Source organism: Parasteatoda tepidariorum, chromosome 6 (assembly GCF_982258835.1).
Source record: "Parasteatoda tepidariorum strain Cologne lab strain chromosome 6, Ptep-v5.0, whole genome shotgun sequence".
NCBI lineage: Eukaryota > Metazoa > Arthropoda > Arachnida > Araneae > Theridiidae > Parasteatoda > Parasteatoda tepidariorum.
This window is the reverse complement of record NC_141760.1, coordinates 38,074,995-38,096,251: the sequence shown is the minus strand read 5'-3', so window position 1 is coordinate 38,096,251 and position 21,257 is coordinate 38,074,995. Positions and strand designations below refer to the sequence as shown.

Sequence of the window (21,257 nt, the reverse complement as noted above, 5' to 3'; positions counted from 1 at the left end):
AATAGAAATAATAAACTATAAGAATAATAAGAATAATAAGAATAAGAAAAGCAAGAATAGGAATTATAAGAATAAGAATAATAAGAATAAGAATAATAAGAATTAGAATAATGGGAATAAGAATAATAAGAATAAGAATAATAAGGATAAGAATAATAAGAATAATAATACGAATAATAATAAGAATAAGAAAAAGAATAAAACTAAGTATAATAAGAATAAGAATAACACGAATAAGAACAATACGAATAAAAATAATGAATATTGTTTTAAAAAAATATATTTTATAATACCTTTCTTCGTCCAATGAACTTGAATATGCAATGCCAGTGCTGACTGTTGTGGAAATCACCTCACCGGCAATCAAATTTTTCGTACTATTTAGTACTGTTTCGGTAATACTTATATTCAGTACAGGACACCCAGTTACGCTTTGACTTAATCTTGGTACTTTTGCTTTAATTGCGTAAGAACCAAATCCAAGCCATGCATTCACTGTAAACCCTACAAGTAATCCAATCAATGTTCCCTGAAAATAAGAAACTATCTGTAAGAACACCAATTAAAATTTTATTCTATTCTCCCAAAGTCAAATTCTTAATTCGTTGGAATATAATTTTAATTCGTTTCCATTGGTAAACAAGTGTCTTTTTGTAATATATATTTAGGATTTCTTTTATTCTGAAAATAAAAACATTTTTTTCATCATGGAAACTGTGAGACATTTTGTCTCTTGGTTCGTTTTTAAAGACTCCTCATTAAGGATGACCAAGGATTATTTCAATTATAGCTTATTTATTATTTAATTCTTGATTATAGAATTATTTACAGAAAAGTTACAAATAGATACATGAGCTATTGAGTATAATGTTCTTGGAGCGCAACTGCTCCCTTTCTTTTTCGTTCACACTAAATCTATCATCGTTCAAATACCACTCTACCCTTCGGCGTTCAAAGCTAATCTCTCCTGCGTTCAAAACTGATCTGATCTCTAAAAAATCCTCTTTCCCATAAGAAACAGTCCTTTGCTCCACCCCCAATGTAGGGGACGACACCTGCAGTGTCCTTCACCCTCTGACCCTCAGGTCAAGGGGTCAATCAAATGCGTGGGAGAGGAATCAGGATCCTGACACCTCCCCCCCGGTTTCATCTAGTTCGACCTTTTTCCCTGGTCGTACAAGTGAAACCTAAAAACAATGCAAGCCCATCCCTGCACAAAAAAAAACAATTACACGCACACATTCCCGTGCGCAAAAGATATTGGCCGCATTATACCTTATTAAACATAAAATTACACTTAGGACACTTGACAAACTAATAAATACAAAATCAAAACATAGCATAAAAGAACCTAATATTTTTACAATCAACACATTAAAATCACTTTTATCAGGCCAAAAATAAAATATCCATGCCAAAATCCATTTATAAAATTCCATCAAAATAAAATCCTTAAAGTCATGTCCAAAATTCCTGCCTAACAAATAATAATAATTAGCATACAAAATTAACCGTCCAAATTGCCCAAATGTCCACTCTTTTAAGTTCATTGACCTAATCCCCTGGAACATATCTCTTTCTATACCACTTCCTCTTAAGTGACTAGCTAACTGTTTTGCTCTACTTTTTCTTTCGGACCCCCCTTTCTGAAAACCAATCCTTATTTTCACCTGCACCTTACGGGTTTTAATTCTGATATCGGGAATGTTTGAATTCGCAGCTGTGTACAACTCCTTCTTAGAATACTTAACCAATTTTTTTCTCCCCTCAAACCACAGAAGTTTAGATTCCATCGCGCCGTCACTATCTCCCTTTCTTTTCTCACAGGACAAATCCATCCTCTTCAACGCGTTAATTGGACTTATAACCTTCACTTCCACCCCTCGCTGACCGCAAATCTCTTTGCCTTTAAAATCCTCCCTCACTTCCTCTAACATTCCTTCAAATTCCGAGCCCTGCACTTGCTCCTTTTTAAGTCTTTGGCTATGAGAAAAGGGTGATTCCTTATCTCCACCCCCTACTTTCTCCCCACACTCCGGATTCATTAAAATACATGGTGGAACTTCGTCCCCTCCCCCGTTTGACTCTATCTCCAACACCTCGAGACCCCCCGGAGTGATTCGCACTCCACTCCCGTCCGAATTCTCGCAAGCAAGGTCAGTGTCCTTAGTCTCAATCCCCTTGTTCCCTCCTTGTTCTTTTCCCTCAGAACAGATCGTCTTTTTCTCCCACTCTTCTCCCCACCGTTCATCTCCTGCGTTTTCAAAAGCCTGCTCCTCTAATATTTTAAACTCCCTTGACCTTATCACTGTCGCCTCATTTTCACTTCTGACCACTACTGGGATTTTTCCGCTAGGGTTTATAATTCCTTCCCCTATTTCTATTCCTTCGCTGACCGCCCCCGGATCCACTGGGGTACTCCGCGCTTCTTCGTCTTCTCCCCTTTCCGTTTCCTTTCCTATAGCTAGAATACTTCTATCGCCCCCCTCCTCTTGACTCTTCCCTCCGCTGTCCCTCAAAGACTGCTCATTTAGTAACCGAAATACTTTTGGGGTAATCAGAGCAGCCGTTTCATTCAAATCCTCTACCACCGCTACTGGGATTTCGACATATGACTTTATCTCTTTTTCTCTCCCCCCTCTCCTTATAGGCACAGTTACCAGCTTTGCTTTCACGGCTGGTCCCACAGCTGGTCTTAGAAAGAGCGTCCCCCCTGATTGTAAATATTTCTCAGGAATGAAGGACTGCTTCACAACACTGATTTCCGCCCCACTATCTATAACACCTGAAAAACAAACATTGTCAATTGCGAAATCTGCTCTTGTTAGATCTACCTCTCCCTTCGTCCTTGCATCCTCCAAATTTAATCCAGCCACTCCCACTGCCATTGGGTTCAATCCTCTCCTTTCCAATCTATTCATATTTTCTCGACAGATGCTCATCCGATATATTTTCGGACAAGCCCTCTTTAAATGCCCTTCTTCGTTACAATTAAAACATTTTGGGGTCCATCCTCCCCCGTTCCCACTATTTCTTGCTGGTATTTCTGGGACTCCCTTCTTAAATTGTTCCGTTAAATTGTTTTTATTCCTACTTATTGTTTCGGCTTGGAAAATCCTTCTACTTGTCTCGTGACCTCTGTATTCCGGAGCCCGCCTTTCACCCATTTTCCCTCCCCTATTTCGGAATCCTACGTCAAGGTTTTGGGGTCTTGCCGCCACTACATTATCTAGCTCCTGCCCTAAATCTGACACCCCCAACCATCCATCTGATTCCTTCAAATATATGTGGGATTTCAGCTCCTGGGGTAAACTATCCTTTATCCGATCCGTCACTACCAACTCTTTCAATTGTTCTAGCGTGGTGACCCCCCTCGATTCCATATAGATCTCTAATGACTCTTTAATTTTAACGCCGAATTGAGTATAAGACTCGTTAATCTTTCTATGGCAGTTATCAAAATTGTTTTTATGCTGCAGGGGAGTTATTCTAAATTCTTTTAGTATGGATTCTTTAATTTTCTCAAAACTTTCCAAATCCCCTTCCGCTAGCGTTGCACTCAGCCCCCTCACTTTGCCCCTCAAAGCTACCACCATTATCCTCCCCCTATATTCCTCGGGCACCGTATAAAAATCCAACATAGACTCCGCATTTCTAAAATAGAAGGCCCATTCCTCCGCCTTTGTCGGAGGTTCCCCTAACACCTTAGTCAAAGTGTTTAAGTATCCATGAAAAGTGTTCTCTTGGTTGGTACTATTGTCCTTCTCTTGAAGATCATTCTCCTTATTTGCACCCCTCACCTCTAATTCTTTCATTCTTAACTCATGCTCCCGTTCCTGCTTCCGCTCCTCTCGTTCCCGTTCCCGATCCTCTCGCTCCCGTTCCCGATCCTCTCGCTCCTGTTCCTGCTTCCGCTCCTCTCGTTTCCGTTCCTGTTCCTGCTTCCGCTCCTCCCGTTCCCGATCCGCTCGCTCTCGTTCCCGATCCTCTTTAATCCCATTCAAAATCTCTTTCGTACCTTGCTCGTCGTAATCCGAACTCCCGGTGATCAATGCTTTTAACTCAACCAGCTTAACGCTCTCGGGAACCGTTATCCCCAGCTCCTCGGCTAGAACTATCAGATCTTCCTTTTTTGCTTTTGTAAAAAAACTCATACTGACAATATACTTATAATTCCCTAATCACCAAAAAAAAAAACAATGCTATTTAAAAATAAAATTAAAAAAAAATAAACTTAGCAACACTTTCCCCCGTACTCATACACCGACCTTCTATTATGAAATTTAACACCTCATATGGAAATCAAACATGTTCAACACAATTTGTATCATGCAATATTCAACACATGCAATACTCAAATATTACTTCTCAATACACATAAATACAAGTTACTATTTTCAACTTTCATTGCAAACTAATAAAATTTCGTACTCTTTTGGTACACCTGACCTATACACCTTTACATTCCCCAAAATTAAAATTCTTAAATTTTATAAATTCTACAGTCATAATAATTAACCATTTTATCATTTAAGCAAAAGCAAACCCCTTCCTTGACCTTTTTTTTTTTCGGTCCAAAATTATTTTAACAGAATGCATCATAAATAATAATCACTACTAAATAGAAATAAACCAAGAGCCTTGCTTACTCAGCTCGCTATTGACATATAAAACACAATCTTTAAATAATCCTACACTTTTTTACATGCTATTAAATCAATACTCTTCTTCTTTCATACATACTCTTAATAAAGCAATAAAAAAATTACACTCTTAACAAATCAACCACTAGGTTACTTTAAAAAAAACATCAAATCAATTACAAACAATACTATAGCTAACTGGCCAATCCCTTAAGCTCAAATAAAATAACACCTCAGGTTGACTTTAAACCAAAACAAAATAAACTTACCCCCTTAACTAACTACCCTTTTTGTTAAACTTCTACCCAGAAATGTGAGCGTGTAATTTATCCTTTCATGCATGAGATAAAGCTTACCTCCCTTTATTATCTTTTCAATTGTCCTCTTTGTCAGAGAGTCGATGTTGAAACCACACTCTATGGCCACCGGTCACGGGGGGTAGCGCTGGCTGCCTATCGCCTCCGGCGATAATAGTCCCGTCGATGTTGTCAGTCCACCGTCACCCTTTCCTTCAGGCAATCTTTTTCACTAGGCATTTCCGTAGGCATCCTTCTATCAAGATTGACTCCATGAGGCAACACTCTTTACTGGGCATTTCTCATAGTGTGCATCGGCGATGATTCTTTTCCCTAGCATAGCAGTCTTCCTTCCATCCTGTCAGGCTGCGACAATTTGTGAGACATTTTGTCTCTTGGTTCGTTTTTAAAGACTCCTCAAAAAGGATGACCAAGGATCATTTCAATTATAGCTTATTTATTATTTAATTCTTGATTATAGAATTATTTACAGAAAAGTTACAAATAGATACATGAGCTATTGAGTATAATGTTCTTGGAGCGCAACTGCTCCCTTTCTTTTTCGTTCACACTAAATCTATCATCGTTCAAATACCACTCTACCCTTCGGCGTTCAAAGCTAATCTCTCCTGCGTTCAAAACTGATCTGATCTCTAAAAAATCCTCTTTCCCATAAGAAACAGTCCTTTGCTCCACCCCCAATGTAGGGGACGACACCTGCAGTGTCCTTCACCCTCTGACCCTCAGGTCAAGGGGTCAATCAAATGCGTGGGAGAGGAATCAGGATCCTGACAGAAACATTGATCGAAATAAATAAGTACCAATTAGAAAATAGGAATATTTTTTTCCTATAATATTGCATTAAGGAAATGCAGTTTAAATTAATCAATAATTATCAAATTATAATTATGAAATGTGAATCCCTTTAGTATTCGAATAATTAATAATTGATTGTTCCGACGAAATCTCAAATAATAAGCATTCGTGACCTAGTTTTATGCACAACTTTTTTTAGAATACCTAAACGATATATTCAATCAAATCACAACAACTTACAACTCTTAATTTCAGGAACCATTTAAATAAATAAATGCCTAAAAAGTAAAATGTACGTATAGATATTTTTAAAAAAAATTTGTTTTTAACTATTCCAACTACTAAAAAGTATAATAAAGTACTGCAGTTTCAGTAAATATTCATTTGCTTCTATTTTTTTTATTATAGTGAAAAATATCAATCAAATATTAAGTTTCTTGAGCTCAAGTAAATTTTTAGAAAAATTGAAAAAAAAATTATTCATAAATAAAAAATAAAAAATCTTTATACATTTTTGAAAAAAAATATACTGAAGGTAAATACCTAAAATTAATTTTAATACCTCTTTCTTGGCTTCCAAAGATTTTAAAAACGATAACGATCATGATCACTTTAAATTTTTTTAATTTATAGTTAAAAATAATGCGTATTTGAAAAGTATTTGTGTGATTATAATTTGGATAAATTTAACATATTTTAAATATTTTAAAAAGAAAAGAACTGTCATACCTTTTCGTTGGCTCGTTTGCTGAACATGCCTAACAAGTAAATTCCGAGAACAGGTCCTCCAACCATTCCAAAAACAATATTGCAAGCCTCTAACACTCCACGGAAATTAGCGACAATGAAAGTCAATAACAGGCACAATCCACCGAAACATACAGCTATCAAAGGGAATAATATTTGCTTACATTACAATAATGAGTACATGAGGGTACATAAAAATACCAGCAGACAATTCATACAGCTTTTAAACACATGCAATCATGTGAATATGCACGGTGAAAAAATCTGGAGAAATTGTATGGTAAAGACATTTCCAGTAAAAAAAGAACCACAATTATCGGTGATAAAATCAAAATATGAGGCATTTAAACTATGATTATGTAATTTTTCCGTTCATTTGGTAAAGATGTACGGAAAATTCTGGTATACTTTCGAAATTATAGTTCCTACTACTACACATATTATTAAAAAAATAATGAAAAGTAAATTTAACCGAATAAATAGTTTTTATACTATGCTCTGAAGTATCATGATAAAATTACCAAATTTTGTCATATTTACTAAATTTTATCTCATATTATAAAATCATATATTTTATAGGTAATTTTGACAAAATCTTTATCAAAGCACTTCGGTAAAAATTACCGTGTGTTTCTTTTTTTTTTCCCCTCTTTTTTTTTGGTGTTTCCATAGCGTCAGAAACACGGTAAATTTTATCATTTAGTTCTCTATGGGTATATTTGAGAGGAAGTTTGAACGAGCAATTGTAGAAGGAGTAAATAAAATGTACGAATGCTTCAAGGCCTCGGATATTATAAAATTTATCAAGATCAATGAACTAAACCAGGCTGCTCATGTTTTCCGAATGATGACCCAAATCACGACGGATATACGCAGTTAAAAGAAAATTTGGAATCCTAAATGTTCCAAACCTTAACCAGGTAACTGAAAAACCATTGTCATCTAGATGGTTACTTGGAAACTTCATCAAAGTAAGGTCTTGTCCCACTCAGGGGTGTCACGCAACAGATCATGATATTATATGAGAAAATGCTTTTTTTCTTTCAAAAATTTATTTATCCATAGGTCTTCATCCGCATTTTGAATATTAAAAGCATTATACAAATGTTTATACTTTTAAATCCTCAAATTAGGGAGCTAAGTTTGACTTATGTTCCTATTAGAAGACTGAAGTTCCTATAAGATATAATCAGCTGTATCAATATTAGTTTGAAATCAGTTTATCAGCAGTTGGTACTTCTCTATCTCCAGTGTATACTGAAAAGATTTTTAGCACGAAACATATTACACTTTACTTACGAAAAATAAGCAAAAATTGATCAATACATATCTGTTTTATAAAGTTCACTGTGCAACTCTGTTATTCATTTCACTGCAATTTTTTAGTAGTTATTGAAATTGAATCATTGCAGAATCTCTACTGGAAATATTTTATATTTATAAAACAAAATTTAAAAATAGGTACAAAACAAAGTGAATTCTATGAATGCCTCCATCACTCGTGTTTGAAAATTTCAATTGAAAAACTGAAATACCACAAAAAAACGCATTGCTTCAGATACTATCTTAAAAAATACATAATTGGTGCATTTTTAAGTCTTACCAATAATTTTTGCTAATAATGTAGCCCAATTCTCAGTCAACTGCTTGCAGAAGCAATAAGGTCGAATGAAATCTTCCATTGTCACAGCCGTCAAAGAGTTTACTGCTGATGAAACTGTACTGAGAGCAGCACTGAATATTCCAGCAATGCAGAGCCCGGACAGGCCAGGAATGTGTGAGAACATTTTGATTATTGCATATGGCATCAGCTGCAATACATCACATCATACAAAATGAAAAGAAATTGAATAGCAACTTACTAATAGCCTGTAGATATTAAAAGCAAATAGATGCTATAATAAAAATAAATTTATAAATAATATTGTTTAACAGATTAATAATTGCATTGTTTTAATTGATAAATTTATAAATTATATTGTTTAATAGATTTATTAATTGCATTGTTTTTAATTTATGAATTAAAAACAATATAACAATAAAACAATTTTTAATAGATGTTTCCGATTACATTTCGAATTCATTTATCTGACTATAATAATAATCTAGTATAAAAATGCCTATAGACTATGATAACAATGAAGGATAAAATGTATAGTGAGTTTTAAAACGATTATTTGCTCAAAGTCCGCATTATAACCAGAATAGAGAGTGATAATTCAAAATGAATTTATGAGCAAACTTAAAAAATATGTACTCGTATGGTAAAAATTTTGTTAAAAAAATATTAAATATAAAATATTATTTATAAATTATTTAAAAAAATATTACTTCTATGTTTAAATATTATAGCGTATTTGTTAAAAGCTAACATGTTCTCGTAGAAGAATAACAGAAAACACCGATATTGCATTATACATATTGAGAAAAAAAGTATGGTCAAAAACTACCATGTATAATATTAGTAAAATTTATTATTCATGACTCTATGGGAGTAACAAAAGCACGTTAATTTTTGCCGAAAAGCTTTTGTAATGACTATTGGTAAAATTAACGATAAAATAGGGTTAATATGATAATTGCTTGAACTATGCTAAACTAAATCAGTAGCTTACTTGTTACGCAGTAGTAGTAGTACTTATATTATGTCACATTAGAGCGGCAACTTGACAAAGGCTTATAACACTGATATACAAGCTTTAGATATGTGGCATGGAGTTAACCTTTTCTAATGTAGTTTGTTATGCTAATTTCAAATCTGAAAACCTGTTTATCTCTATCACGTCAGGTTTTTAAGATATTGACGAAAATTAATTTTCATGCAACATCGTTTAGTTTTCATACAATATTGTTTAAATTTCATTAATTGTAATGAAATTTTGCTTAAATTTTAGTAATTTTCCACGGAATATTGCTTGAATTTTATTAATTTTAAGGAATTTGCTTGCATCGGGTACAACAACAACACAATTTTGCCACATACACTACGTTTGTGAATTTCTTTGCAATGAGTGCAACTTCATACTAGAACTAGCATGAATTTAATAACCGATTAGATTCAGGCTGTTAAGCATGAGTTAAATATAATCAAATATTTATTCGAATGCAGATAAATATTATTTTTAAAAAACGGAATAATTCGCGAAGTTTAATTTTAAGCTTGTGGAACAACGAACTTTTAATACATATTCCGATTTTCTTAATAGTGCATAATACGATGTAATATACCTTATTACTAGTAATTGATGCATTATAAGTAATAATAATGCATCAATTAACAATAGTTTCTTAGAAAGTTAATTTTAGGATAAGTTAAAAATATTGACAAAAATTATGAAATGTTTCATTTCAATACAATTCTTTTATAAGAAAACAGTTGTTCCCTGGGGAAAATTATTGAAAACTCTAAAAATACATTAAACAACATAAATACAGAAATACATTTAACAAATGTCCCATTTTTCTGTAAAAGTTTATTTTCATAAACCTTTATTGTGCATAACGTAGCTTTTGAAATAAAGAGTTTCATTTAATTAATTAAATTTTCAAAAGAGAAAAAAAACTGAAATAATAAAATACAAGAGTAATTATTTATTATCATTTAAAATTGCATATGACTTTTGTAAATTAATTTATTTTATAAGCGGAGCACGCAAATCTTTTTTACAGACTACTTACCTGATCTGGGGATTTCAACTTCGTATTCTCATCTAGCATTGGATCACAATCGTGATAATTGGAATAGATAACAACTCCATCCAAAAATGAAAACACATTAAAAATTACTATAAGAGGCAAACTGTAGAGTAAGGCTCTAAAAACAAAAAATAAAAAAAAATTATAACGAAATTCGAAGAAAAAAATTAGTAAAAAAATTTCATTTTTAACTAAATTAAAAAATTTTACAATGTTATTTTAAATCTCCTGATTGTTTGATTACAGAAATTCTGGTCGAATTCTACAGTTTACTATCCAATTAAGTAAGCTATGGAGAGAAAAAAACTGGAAATTTGGCCATTTATATTTTAAATTTTCATATTGAAATTACGTATTTATTTTTCTAAGCAAGCATTTTAAGCATTACATAACATTGTTTTTATAGGAAGAAAGAAAGTAATAAAACATTATATTTAACTTAAAATCTAAAGAATTTAGGCAGAGCATTAGTATAAAAGACAACATACTTCTTTGCTTTTTTCAAATCCCCAACACTGAGCATTCTTTGTATCTGTGCTTGATTAGTTCCAAAAGTATTTAAACTGAAAAATACCCCACTCATAATAGAATTCCATAGGGTATATCTTGCCGTTAGGTCAATAGTTGTGCTATCAGAGAATAATCAAAGCGTAAATATATTAAATGCTTAATGCCTAAAATAAAATTCTGAATTGAATATGTACCGGATACAAAAGTTTTGTTGAGTCCGGGTATTCGATACCAGGTAAAAATTTAATCTATTACACTACCAGTTCCAGGTACTCGGTAAAAAAAAATTTTTATCCCCCTATTGGCTCCAGGTCTCAGCAAAATATGGTTTTATGACCCAGCCGGGTATTAACACATTTATGCAAAACTGGATGAAAATTGTCTAATTTCCATCGAATAAATATTTTGCATGATATAGTTATAAGAAAATTTGTTGAGTGTCTATGAAAATGAATACAAACCTTTTATTTATTTTTTTAACTAAATTAAAAGAAAACATCAAAAGGAAATGTGAGATGTCAGTTCAGATGTAGGGTAATTAACGTATATCCTAACTATGAAGTGAAGATATCTAGTACTGGTAATATTGCAATAGCTACTATAGTTTCATTTGATTTACCTAAACTTTTAATAGCATTTGTTATTTTTAATACAAGGTATTTATAAAAAAAGGTAAAAATTCTTATTCTTCCTTTTTTCCTACAGTTACCTTAGTACTTTATTCAGTATAATTTTATTAACTTTAAACACATATCAATTTAATTTTATACTATTTAAGTTTTTTTATCCACTACAAATTTAGTAAAAAGTTGTCCGCATTAGATTTCCTAATTTGCCTATCCTTCTCCTAAGCAGACATGTCTCTTTAGCGAATATATTTCTCCTGTCCAAGGGTATCTCCTTTCCAAGGGTATCTCCTTTAACAAGGTTTTCTTGAATAAAAATTCTGCAGTGAGAGTAAAAAATATATTATTTTGTATAATATATTCCATCATCTTTGCACTTTATTTTGCTGATTAGGGGAGTGTGTGATAAGAACGGGTACGATGATGGGATCAACTAAGTTTTGTTTTCTAGCTGGTAAACTCTGAATTAAAGGTTACTGGTCAAGAAGAAGGACCATATAGGCGTACTTATTAAAGGAAAACCAATTGCAGAATTTGATATTATTTGTGGATAACCCCTTACCAATCAAAGTTTTCTTTCAAAATTTACAAAAGCTACTTAAACAATTTCTTGAAACATTTAAAGCATTTTCAAGACTTTCAAATCAAATTTTTCCCAAATAGTTACCAAATACGATTACAACAAAACTATGAAAAAAAATTAAATACTTTTTTCGCATGCGCATTATGAAAAGACTACTTTATAAGCTCATATATTGCGTAATTTTAAACGATTCTTTTTTTAAAATTTAAAAATGGTAATGTTGTTATCATTTAAGATGGGCTCTAGCATTTTGTTTAATTTGATTAAATATTTTCAAAGTTATAACAAAAAGAAAGAACAAAGTTATAACAAAAAGAACAAAAAGAGCAAGAATTTTTTTTATATCTTATAAAAATTTAATTGTTGCATAGAAAAACGTAACCCCACCCGTCCGCGTGAGGGGGCAGCCTAAAGTTATAAAATAATCTTCTGAGTATTCCTTGTGAAATTTTTAAAGAAATGTCAAAAACTGAAAGTTCCCCAGTTATTGTAGAGTAATGTATTTATATACCAAATTTAAACTGATAACAAACTAAAAAGCAAATTTATATCAATTTCGGGTATATATTTTAATTCTTACTCAAAGAAAATAATCCGTCCACCTTCTTCTGCAATATTATATGCTTCACTAATACCACCAGAGTCTATAACTCCCTTCACAACCACAGCAATAACTGAAAAAAACATAAGAAATGCCTGGAAGACATCTGTCCATAAAACAGCCTTCAAACCACCCTAAAACATATTTTGATTATAAATTACTTACATTTCAGTAAGGTCTTATAGACAATTTTGTTTTATGGAATTGCATAATATTTTGATTCATTATAACTTTTCAATCATTTAGCATTATAGTTGAAGAAATAAAAATTTTTTCATTCAAAATTTTGTTCAAAAACGTGTTCATTGCTCCAAAAAAATTGACCACCAAGAATTACTTTCGATCTAATGATCGGATCTTCAAGTTCTGGAATTGGATCTTAATGGTTCAAGGGGGTGACCACAAATATGCTAGTGTAAACAATCTTTTAAAATTTGAAATTAGACGCAAAATCGTACTTTCTCTGAATAAATATGTATTTTTTTTTTTTTTGTTGATGGATTGGGATTTCTGACATTCGAAATATAGGAGATAGTCGCAACCTGGAAAATGTCAGTTGACCTGGAAATAGGACCTGGAATTGTCCCAATAGTTTGGTCCGTTGAGTGGTCCAAAGCTTAGACCCCTTAATATTAATTTTATTTTTCACGTATTTCGTCATATCTCAAGAACTTTGTAAGCGAATTGAACAATTTTTGCACATAAATATAAAATTCGCTTATCCAAAGATCTATGCAAAAGTAACTTTTAGTAAATATTCACTATTTTATTTAATAAAAGCCGACATTTTAAGGAAAAAATTTTTCTTCATTTTAAACATAACAGAATGCACATTTTGAGCAAAATCGGTCGAATAGTTCCTGAAAAATTGAATTTTAAAAATACAATAATTTTCCCGCTTTTTTATTTTACTCTCTGTATTTCGAACTTACTTACAACAGAGTAATAGCAAAATATGATGACAATGACATTAATTTTTCGCTTATATTTCTGCTTTATTGAGATAAATAACACTCGAGTTAATGCATTTTATTAATGTAGGGTGTTTCTCATGAAAAAGCAGTTTTATTGATATATTTTGAAACTACACTTACTAAAGAGCAATAGAATGTGCAAACTACAGCTAGAGATACCACGGATGTCCAAGTTGAAATGCCAGTAACGGCATTTAACGCTAAAGATGGGGCATATAAAACAACAGCCATGTACAATATCTAAAAATAAAACAAATTACTAAAAATGTTGCGTTTCATTGCAGCTTCAATAATTTCTTAATGCCTCACAGTTGTATATAGAGTTTAAAACATTCACAGATTTTAAAGACAGATAGATTCTTAGATGTTGAAGAAAGATTTTAAAACATTCAACCCTAATTTAAAAAAAGTAATAAACAAAAACAACCTGTAACTACATGTTGATATGTTGTATGTTATGTTGTACTACATGTTGCATAATGTTCAATTTCAAAACCCCTTGTAATCTTTGTTGAGTATAGTGAACTGAAACATCTGAACTGAAACAAAACAGAAACATCTCTGAGAATCGGACTTCATTCGTGAATGAATATGGCGACCAGGCAGGAGAGTGTTGATTACCAATCTGAAGACTTTTTTTATTCGTGAAATAAATTTGAAATGACTTCTATGTTATTGAATTTTTTCCGAACCTTTGATTGCTGTTAATAAAGTTTGAACTTTGTCACATTTTTTCAATGATTTGTGATTTTGTCCTTTGTGATTTTGTCATTCCTGAAACTATTTAATAACAGTCACTGTGCTCAGTAATAAGTAGATTGGGTTTTCAAATTTTAGTAGATTTGTCTTGAAGATATTTTTACATATTTTTGATTATTTTTGAGAAACCTCTTATTACAGTATATGAAACAAAAGTAAGATACCATTCATATAATAAATTATTATAATTAATTTATGCACAATAAATTATTATAACCAATAATATTTAGATAAAAAACAGAAACGAAATATTGTTCTTTTTCATAACATTAAAATAATATCATTTATTATTTTTTTATTTTCTAAAAATGACTATTTATTTTTCGTCGGAGTTTTTGTGAGCATTTTGAGGACTCTTTACTAAGAGTACTTCTATTTAAGAAATATTATCAATAACTAAAACAACTATTGCATTTGTATATTCATTAAGTAATGTAAAAATAATTTCATGAAATTTAATATTCAAAAAATGATGAAAGAGGAACTTTTTCAATTGCTCCAAAAAATACATTCTTTAAAAACCCGTTGGTTTTATTTCAATGTTCATATATTCTCAAAATAGCTCAAAAATCTTATAGAAATATTCCAAATGAAAAACATATATCATACGCTACAAGAAAATTATAACAGATTTCCTTAAAACCTTATAATTCAAGCATTTGTATAGTTATTTTTCTGCCATTTGTTGTAACTTCTTATGTTTTGTAATGTAATTTAGTGTTCTTGATTACTAGTACTTGTATTTTTCAGTAATTTATCTTACCATCTGAAGTGTGAACAAAAAAGAAGTGACGGTCCTTGTAGTTTTACCAAACCTCTTTTCTAAATACTGAAAAAATATTAAAAGTATTTCAGAGAAAATATAAATTTGAACATGTTTGTCTAAACATATAATATAATTAGTAACTTCAACTAATTTTCCTAAAACATAGTAAAGAAATCAAAAGTATTTATACATCATGCCTCTAAGTTTTTCATTTTTGACAGTGTAAAATGTCTAGACAATATGCGAATTATTCATTATTTCATACTTTGATGGTCGATTTTAGGTATTCTGTAAATGATTAGCCCTTCTTAAAAATGCCACATTCTATGCTTGGTAACCGACACAACAGTTTTATTGAAAATTGAAATAAAACTTGTGCAAGTTATATGCAAAAAACTGATTTCAAAGAAATATTTTGCTCTTAAAATTGATGGATCTTTTATAAGAGCCTTTACAATTTCGTTATGCTTAAAATTTAATTGTATGATATGCTTGAAAATTTCTCTATAACGTCTATAATTTCATTCGATTATTTTTTTAAAGAAAAATAAACCCGTTGTTTTCACATGAAAGATTAATGAACAATCATTAGATTTAATTTATGAACTGAACTGAATTTATGAACTGAGCCACTGAAAATTTTACCTACTTTGGTAGCTTCGACCATGTTTTTTTGGAAATCGTTTATTTTTTAATGTTTTAAGAAGTGGTTAAAATAAAGTAATAATAAGAATTGAAGTTAACAATAAAATCGGCGATTGCCGTTATTAATAGGCAATAAAAAACACTCCAAAAAATAAGAACATTTAGTAGAAATTAGAGTAAAAATGGTTTCTAAAAATATCTTAAAGCATATTTTTTTACCTCATATGCCGTAGTGACATCCATATTATAGAATACTGGTAAAAATCCGTAGCAAGCAATAATTCCGCCAATGACGACACCAACCATCCACATTGATAGTTGCGTACCGTATAAATATGTTTCGGATGGTACGCCTAAAACACCGATGGCAGACAAGTAAGTGGCCATCAGACTAAATGCAACAGGTAAAACAGACATGTTTTTTCCCGCCATCAGAAATTCGGCAGTAGTCTTTTGTCGTCCACCGGTGAAACGAAAGAAGATTCCTACGGACGCAGATGTGGCCAGCATCAGACTAATCACTACATAGTCGGTGATTCCCAGCAAAACCGACATTTCTTTCTTATTTTGACTGAAATAATATAAAACAGTTACCTCGAAATAATATAAACCAATCTTTAGAATTTTTAAATCAGATTGAACCATAAAATCAATTAAACTTGGGTAAACTTAATAATTTGAAACATACTGTGTGCAATAATATATGTGCAATATAATATGTTAAATCATGTAATCATGCAATTTAATATTTCCTTAATTTGATCCCACGCTACTATATTTGTATTCAACATTGTTCCATATCATCAGTCCCTTATACCTTAGCAACAACCACAGTAAGGTGTATATTGTAAAAAAATTATAACGAATTCTACTGGAAAAAAAATTTTTTTGTAAATATTTTTGTAAATATATATTTACAAAAAAAAAACGCTTTTAAGATAAATATAGATTTTTTTTAATCGTTTCCTGCTTGGCTTTCTTTGTTTATTTGAAGGTTTAAAGCTGTTTTTCACCAAACAGTTTTTATTTATTTTTCACCCTAATCATAAACAGACTAAAACTGTCTTTAATTCAAATTATTTTACATACTTCTATAAATTTTATACTTGCTCCTACTTCTCAGAAAATATTGAACATCCTGTAAATAGAATTACGATTCAACTTCATTGTCGAATTGATTCTCTACCTGATTCTCAACCTGATTGATTCTCTACCTGATTATGAGAAATTTTTGTAAGAAGGAGCCAATATAATCTTAAACGTTCTTACGTTAATGATTACGTTAATGATAACGTTAATGATTTCAATAAGTAAGCTAAAGACTTTTAAGCTAAAGACTTTTAAGATAAAGATATTTCAAGATTTTTTTTTCATAACCAAACACTAGAGCTGTCGAGGTTCAGGGGATATAGAGCTAGACTCCTATATAATGTTACCCAGGTTCGAATCTCGACGTGCATATATTGTTCGCATCGACCACAATGTTGACGTAGTTATTGATATTTTTTGTTGTTAAAATAACAGTTTGTTTGCTATAACAACAGTTCTATCTGCTTAAAAAAACATTTGTCCGTTTTTGAACAGCAGTATTTTTCTGAAAAATAAACTATTTTTTACTGGCGTACCAGCTGACAGTTTTTTTCTATAAATTTAATAGATTTTTTACGGCGTAAGTAAATCATTCTTCCGTGAAATACCGTGAATAGGAACAATAGCTCTGAGTAATCAGTTTAAAGAATCAGAACATATGATATAACTTAGCAATATAATAAGGTTCCAGCAAATAAAGACATGGTTAAAACACAAAACTTCTAACAAAGTCAGATCTATATTAAACAGAAACATGGTTTACTTCAACACCTTATGCTGGAGCAATAAATTGTTATGCTACAGCCTGATATTACAGTTCAATGATAAACCAATTTTTCTAAGAGTTTATAACAAGAATCCAAATGTTCAAACAAATTTAAAAATTAGATATCAAATTTGCATGTTTTAGAATATTTTTTTAAAAAAATCACCGTCATTTTTAGTTAAAAAATATTTTTGGTGCATTGACTTATATAGTCATCAACTGTTATGATAGATAACTCTTGTCCTACTCAATTTAACAAAATTTATTTTAAATCAACTGCTGAATCAAACATTTCCTTAATTTGTTGATCAAATTTAGATGGGAAGAAAAATAATGCATACAAATTTAAGAGTTTGGATTCCTTACAAATTTAAGAAATTCAAATAAAAGTTCTTGCAAACAGAAAAAATTCAACTTTACAGAGCAGATATTACTCCCAAAATATGCATTTTATTCATAATAAGACATCGGTATTCTTGTCAGACTGCATAATTGAATAAAAGACAAACTATTTTTAATTAATTTCTGTTTAATTTTATAGAATATTTTTAAAGTGATAAAAAACAAGGCAAAAATAATTGTTTCCTATAAATATCCGTATCTCCTAAATATTTAAGCCTACTCCCACCCTGCGAAATTGCATGCATTCCATAATTGTAAATAATCAAAAAGTAATAATAAATACAAATTACAAGTTTATTGCTATATTTTCAGACATGATGATTTCTGAATGATGATTCCCCTCACACATCTGAAAGTGCTAAGCTTTATTGATAAATATGAGAGAAATCGCATGACTCAAACACCCCAAAAGTTATAAATTAATCCTCTAAGTATTTCTTGAAATTTTTTTTTTAAAAAATTAAAAAATAAATGTGTTTTTTCAGTTATTCAATGGCATTGTATTAATATACCAAATACCAATGGCAGTGTATTTATAAAAAATTGAAAAGCATATTTATATCCACAACGGGTTTATATATTCACACTTACTCAAAGAGATAATTCAACCACTTTCTTCTGAAATATTTTTTGTTACTAACTCTAGAAATTGAATTTAATGGACTCTAAGCAAACAGCATCGTAATATTTAAAATATCTGATAAAGTGTAAATTGCACTATGTTTTTACACTAAATATACCATAACAGGTCAAATGACCGTTTAAGAATTTTTGCATCGAAAATGCGCATCTTGCATCTTATCGTTTTTGCACATTTGACGTCATGACTTTTTCTCACAATTATATACAGTTAATATTATATTATTATTTTTATTTGTATTTTGTTTGTTTCGAATTATGCTTGTAGTATACCTATTTCTACCACAACCGGCCATTTGACCGGGAGAACAATTCTTTGCTTTATAAGGTTATCAGGTCAGAAATGTAATTTGGTTCAATGTGTTGCATTCGATTAGTTGCACATTTCTGCAAAGACTGTTGCGTAGTTAGTTCAATCAGAATAACTGTGAATTCAAATTTCAAGAAATTACCAAAAATTTTAGATTGGTATTATATTTGCGTATGAAAAAGTGACTATAAAAATAAATGTTTTGGTAAGTAGCTTATAATGTATTTTTATAACTTTACTTCATTTTTAAATAACTGTTAGTTTTTACCCTAAAAAAATGCCGAAACAATCAAGACAGCATAAATTCTTAGAAGAAATAATATACATTATTGGAATAATTATAAGAATTATAAATCTTATATATTCCTATAATTATAAGAATTATAGAAATATAATTAGAAGAAATATAATTAAAAGAAATATAATTAGAAGAAATATAATTAGAAGAAATATGTTTGCGAAAAATGTGCAATGGAAACACCCTATGTATGTAAAAAATGCGTTGAGCATTGAATAAAAACTTCTTATTTTTTGTGTTTGTAATACATAAAAATTGGCAATATACAATTTTGTTTAATTATAATAAAGTTTTTTTCAGTTTATTTCCTTATTAACATCCATATTTTATACATTCAATCAAGAAACATAAAGTTCGGTAATTTGACTGGCTATGGTAGAAATAGGTATACATTAAGTGTTGGCATGTTTAGTGTTAAAACAGTTACTTTTAGGTTTATTTTTAACAAAACTCTTAAGATAAACAAGTTGCTCTTTTGTATATAAACAAGTACAGATTTTAAGAAATAATTGAAAGTGTTTTCTATTGTGCAAGAAGAAATTACTTTCCTCTTCGAACTGATAATTCAATAAAATACAATCAAGATTTCAGAAAGTTAACGTATTTTAGCATGAGGAACTAAAAATCCATTGAAAAAGTTATTCAAAACTCAACCAAAGCAGTTGAAAAATGTCAAATGCTTTCTGTAAAGATACACTTACTTTAGCTCTTGAAAACTTAACTTCGGTTAGACTTACTCCTCTAACTAGAGAAATTTTGTAATCCTTATATCACATGAACACAAGCAATACTCTCCGTTCCTGTCTCTAAATAAGATACATTTTCCAGAAAAACTAATCTCCCCTTTCCTGATCAAACTTAAGATACTTACTCGCGTGTGACCAAATTCATTATCAGTTGGGAATAAACAGTTGACCAATTAAGCTATCAGTTGTTTAATAAGCTTCTGTGCTACATAATTTCACATCTTATTTTTGTGCTTTTGATTTTTATCTTCTTAAACTAAAATAGAGCCCATCATGAATCCCACTTCAATTTTCCTGTGATATTTCCCCAAGAAAACTTTTTTTAATAGTTGACCTTTCGTATGTGTGTTTCCTTATCTTTAAGTCGATCGATTAAGTTTTCGAAATAATAAAGATTACTTATCAGTAATCTTTATTATTTCGGGATATATCATAGCAGCTCAAGAAATATTTCAAAATTTTGAGTTTTATTTTAACGCGGAATCCATAAAATTCATTCACTATTTACATGAAAAATAATATTTTCTAACATTATATTTGCCTGTTTTATTATTTTATTTTCCGTTCTATGTGTATTATTATTTGTCAGAATTATAAAACAAAAAAATGCGATTATCACTACATAAAGAAATTGTTAAGTTTTATAATTATTATTTTTATCCACTGAGAAAAAAAATACGGTCAAATCTACCTGAATATCGTTAAAATAATAGTATTTCTTGCTTTATTGGAACAACAAAAATCTCGATTATTTTTACCGAAAAGCTTTGGAAATGGATTTGGTTAAATTAACAATAAGATATACAGTTTTATAATAAGCGACAAAAATTGGTAAGTGTAGTAAAATTTGGAAGATTTCTCATAATATCTTAGAGCATTGGATGAAAACTATTTATTTGGTTAAATTTAACTTTCAGTTTTGTATTTTTTACCAAATATGTAGTAATGAGAGCTATAATTTTGAAAACCAGAATTTCCGGTAAACCGATATCATGTGAACAGAAAAATTACCAAATGAATGGTTTAAATATCATAAATTTTGGTTTGTATTATCGAAATTATGTTGTTTTTTTTACCACAAATACCTATACGGTTCGATAATTTTATCAGAATTTATTTTCACTATGTTGAAAATATGCAAAGAGCCATACTTTGGTGTGAGAGTATAAATTTAGCATCTGTATAGATAATTTAAATTTATATTCATTTCAAGTAAAACATTATGCGTCGAGGAAAGGTTTATGGGTCAAATTTTCATTTATTAACTCATTTTTTTAAAGTTTAAAATTATCAGTGTTCTTAATTTTTTAAGTAAAACAATTAGTGAGGTTCGATTTGGATCTCG

General features: G+C 30.4%; 1 protein-coding gene across 4 annotated transcripts in view; it reads right to left on the bottom strand.

The window, feature by feature from the left end:
• The window catches only part of LOC107444075 (putative sodium-dependent multivitamin transporter), a 29,666-nt gene that overhangs the window by 4,527 nt on the left and 3,882 nt on the right, over positions 1-21,257 (bottom strand). For 2 of the 4 annotated variants that reach the window (XM_071178814.2, XM_071178813.2), the window contains exons 2-10: positions 15,882-16,233; positions 15,015-15,080; positions 13,613-13,732; positions 12,498-12,652; positions 10,687-10,827; positions 10,181-10,316; positions 8,106-8,313; positions 6,485-6,639; positions 294-529 (exon numbers count right to left, since the gene is read on the bottom strand). In XM_071178814.2, the coding sequence (XP_071034915.2) occupies positions 294-529; positions 6,485-6,639; positions 8,106-8,313; positions 10,181-10,316; positions 10,687-10,827; positions 12,498-12,652; positions 13,613-13,732; positions 15,015-15,080; positions 15,882-16,217 (1,553 nt within the window). In that variant the 5' untranslated portion in view covers positions 16,218-16,233. Of the gene's footprint in view, positions 1-293; positions 530-6,484; positions 6,640-8,105; positions 8,314-10,180; positions 10,317-10,686; positions 10,828-12,497; positions 12,653-13,612; positions 13,733-15,014; positions 15,081-15,881; positions 16,234-19,867; positions 20,230-21,257 lie in introns of those variants that run through there. The other 2 variants (XM_016058150.5, XM_016058149.5) reach the window with 2 other exon arrangements.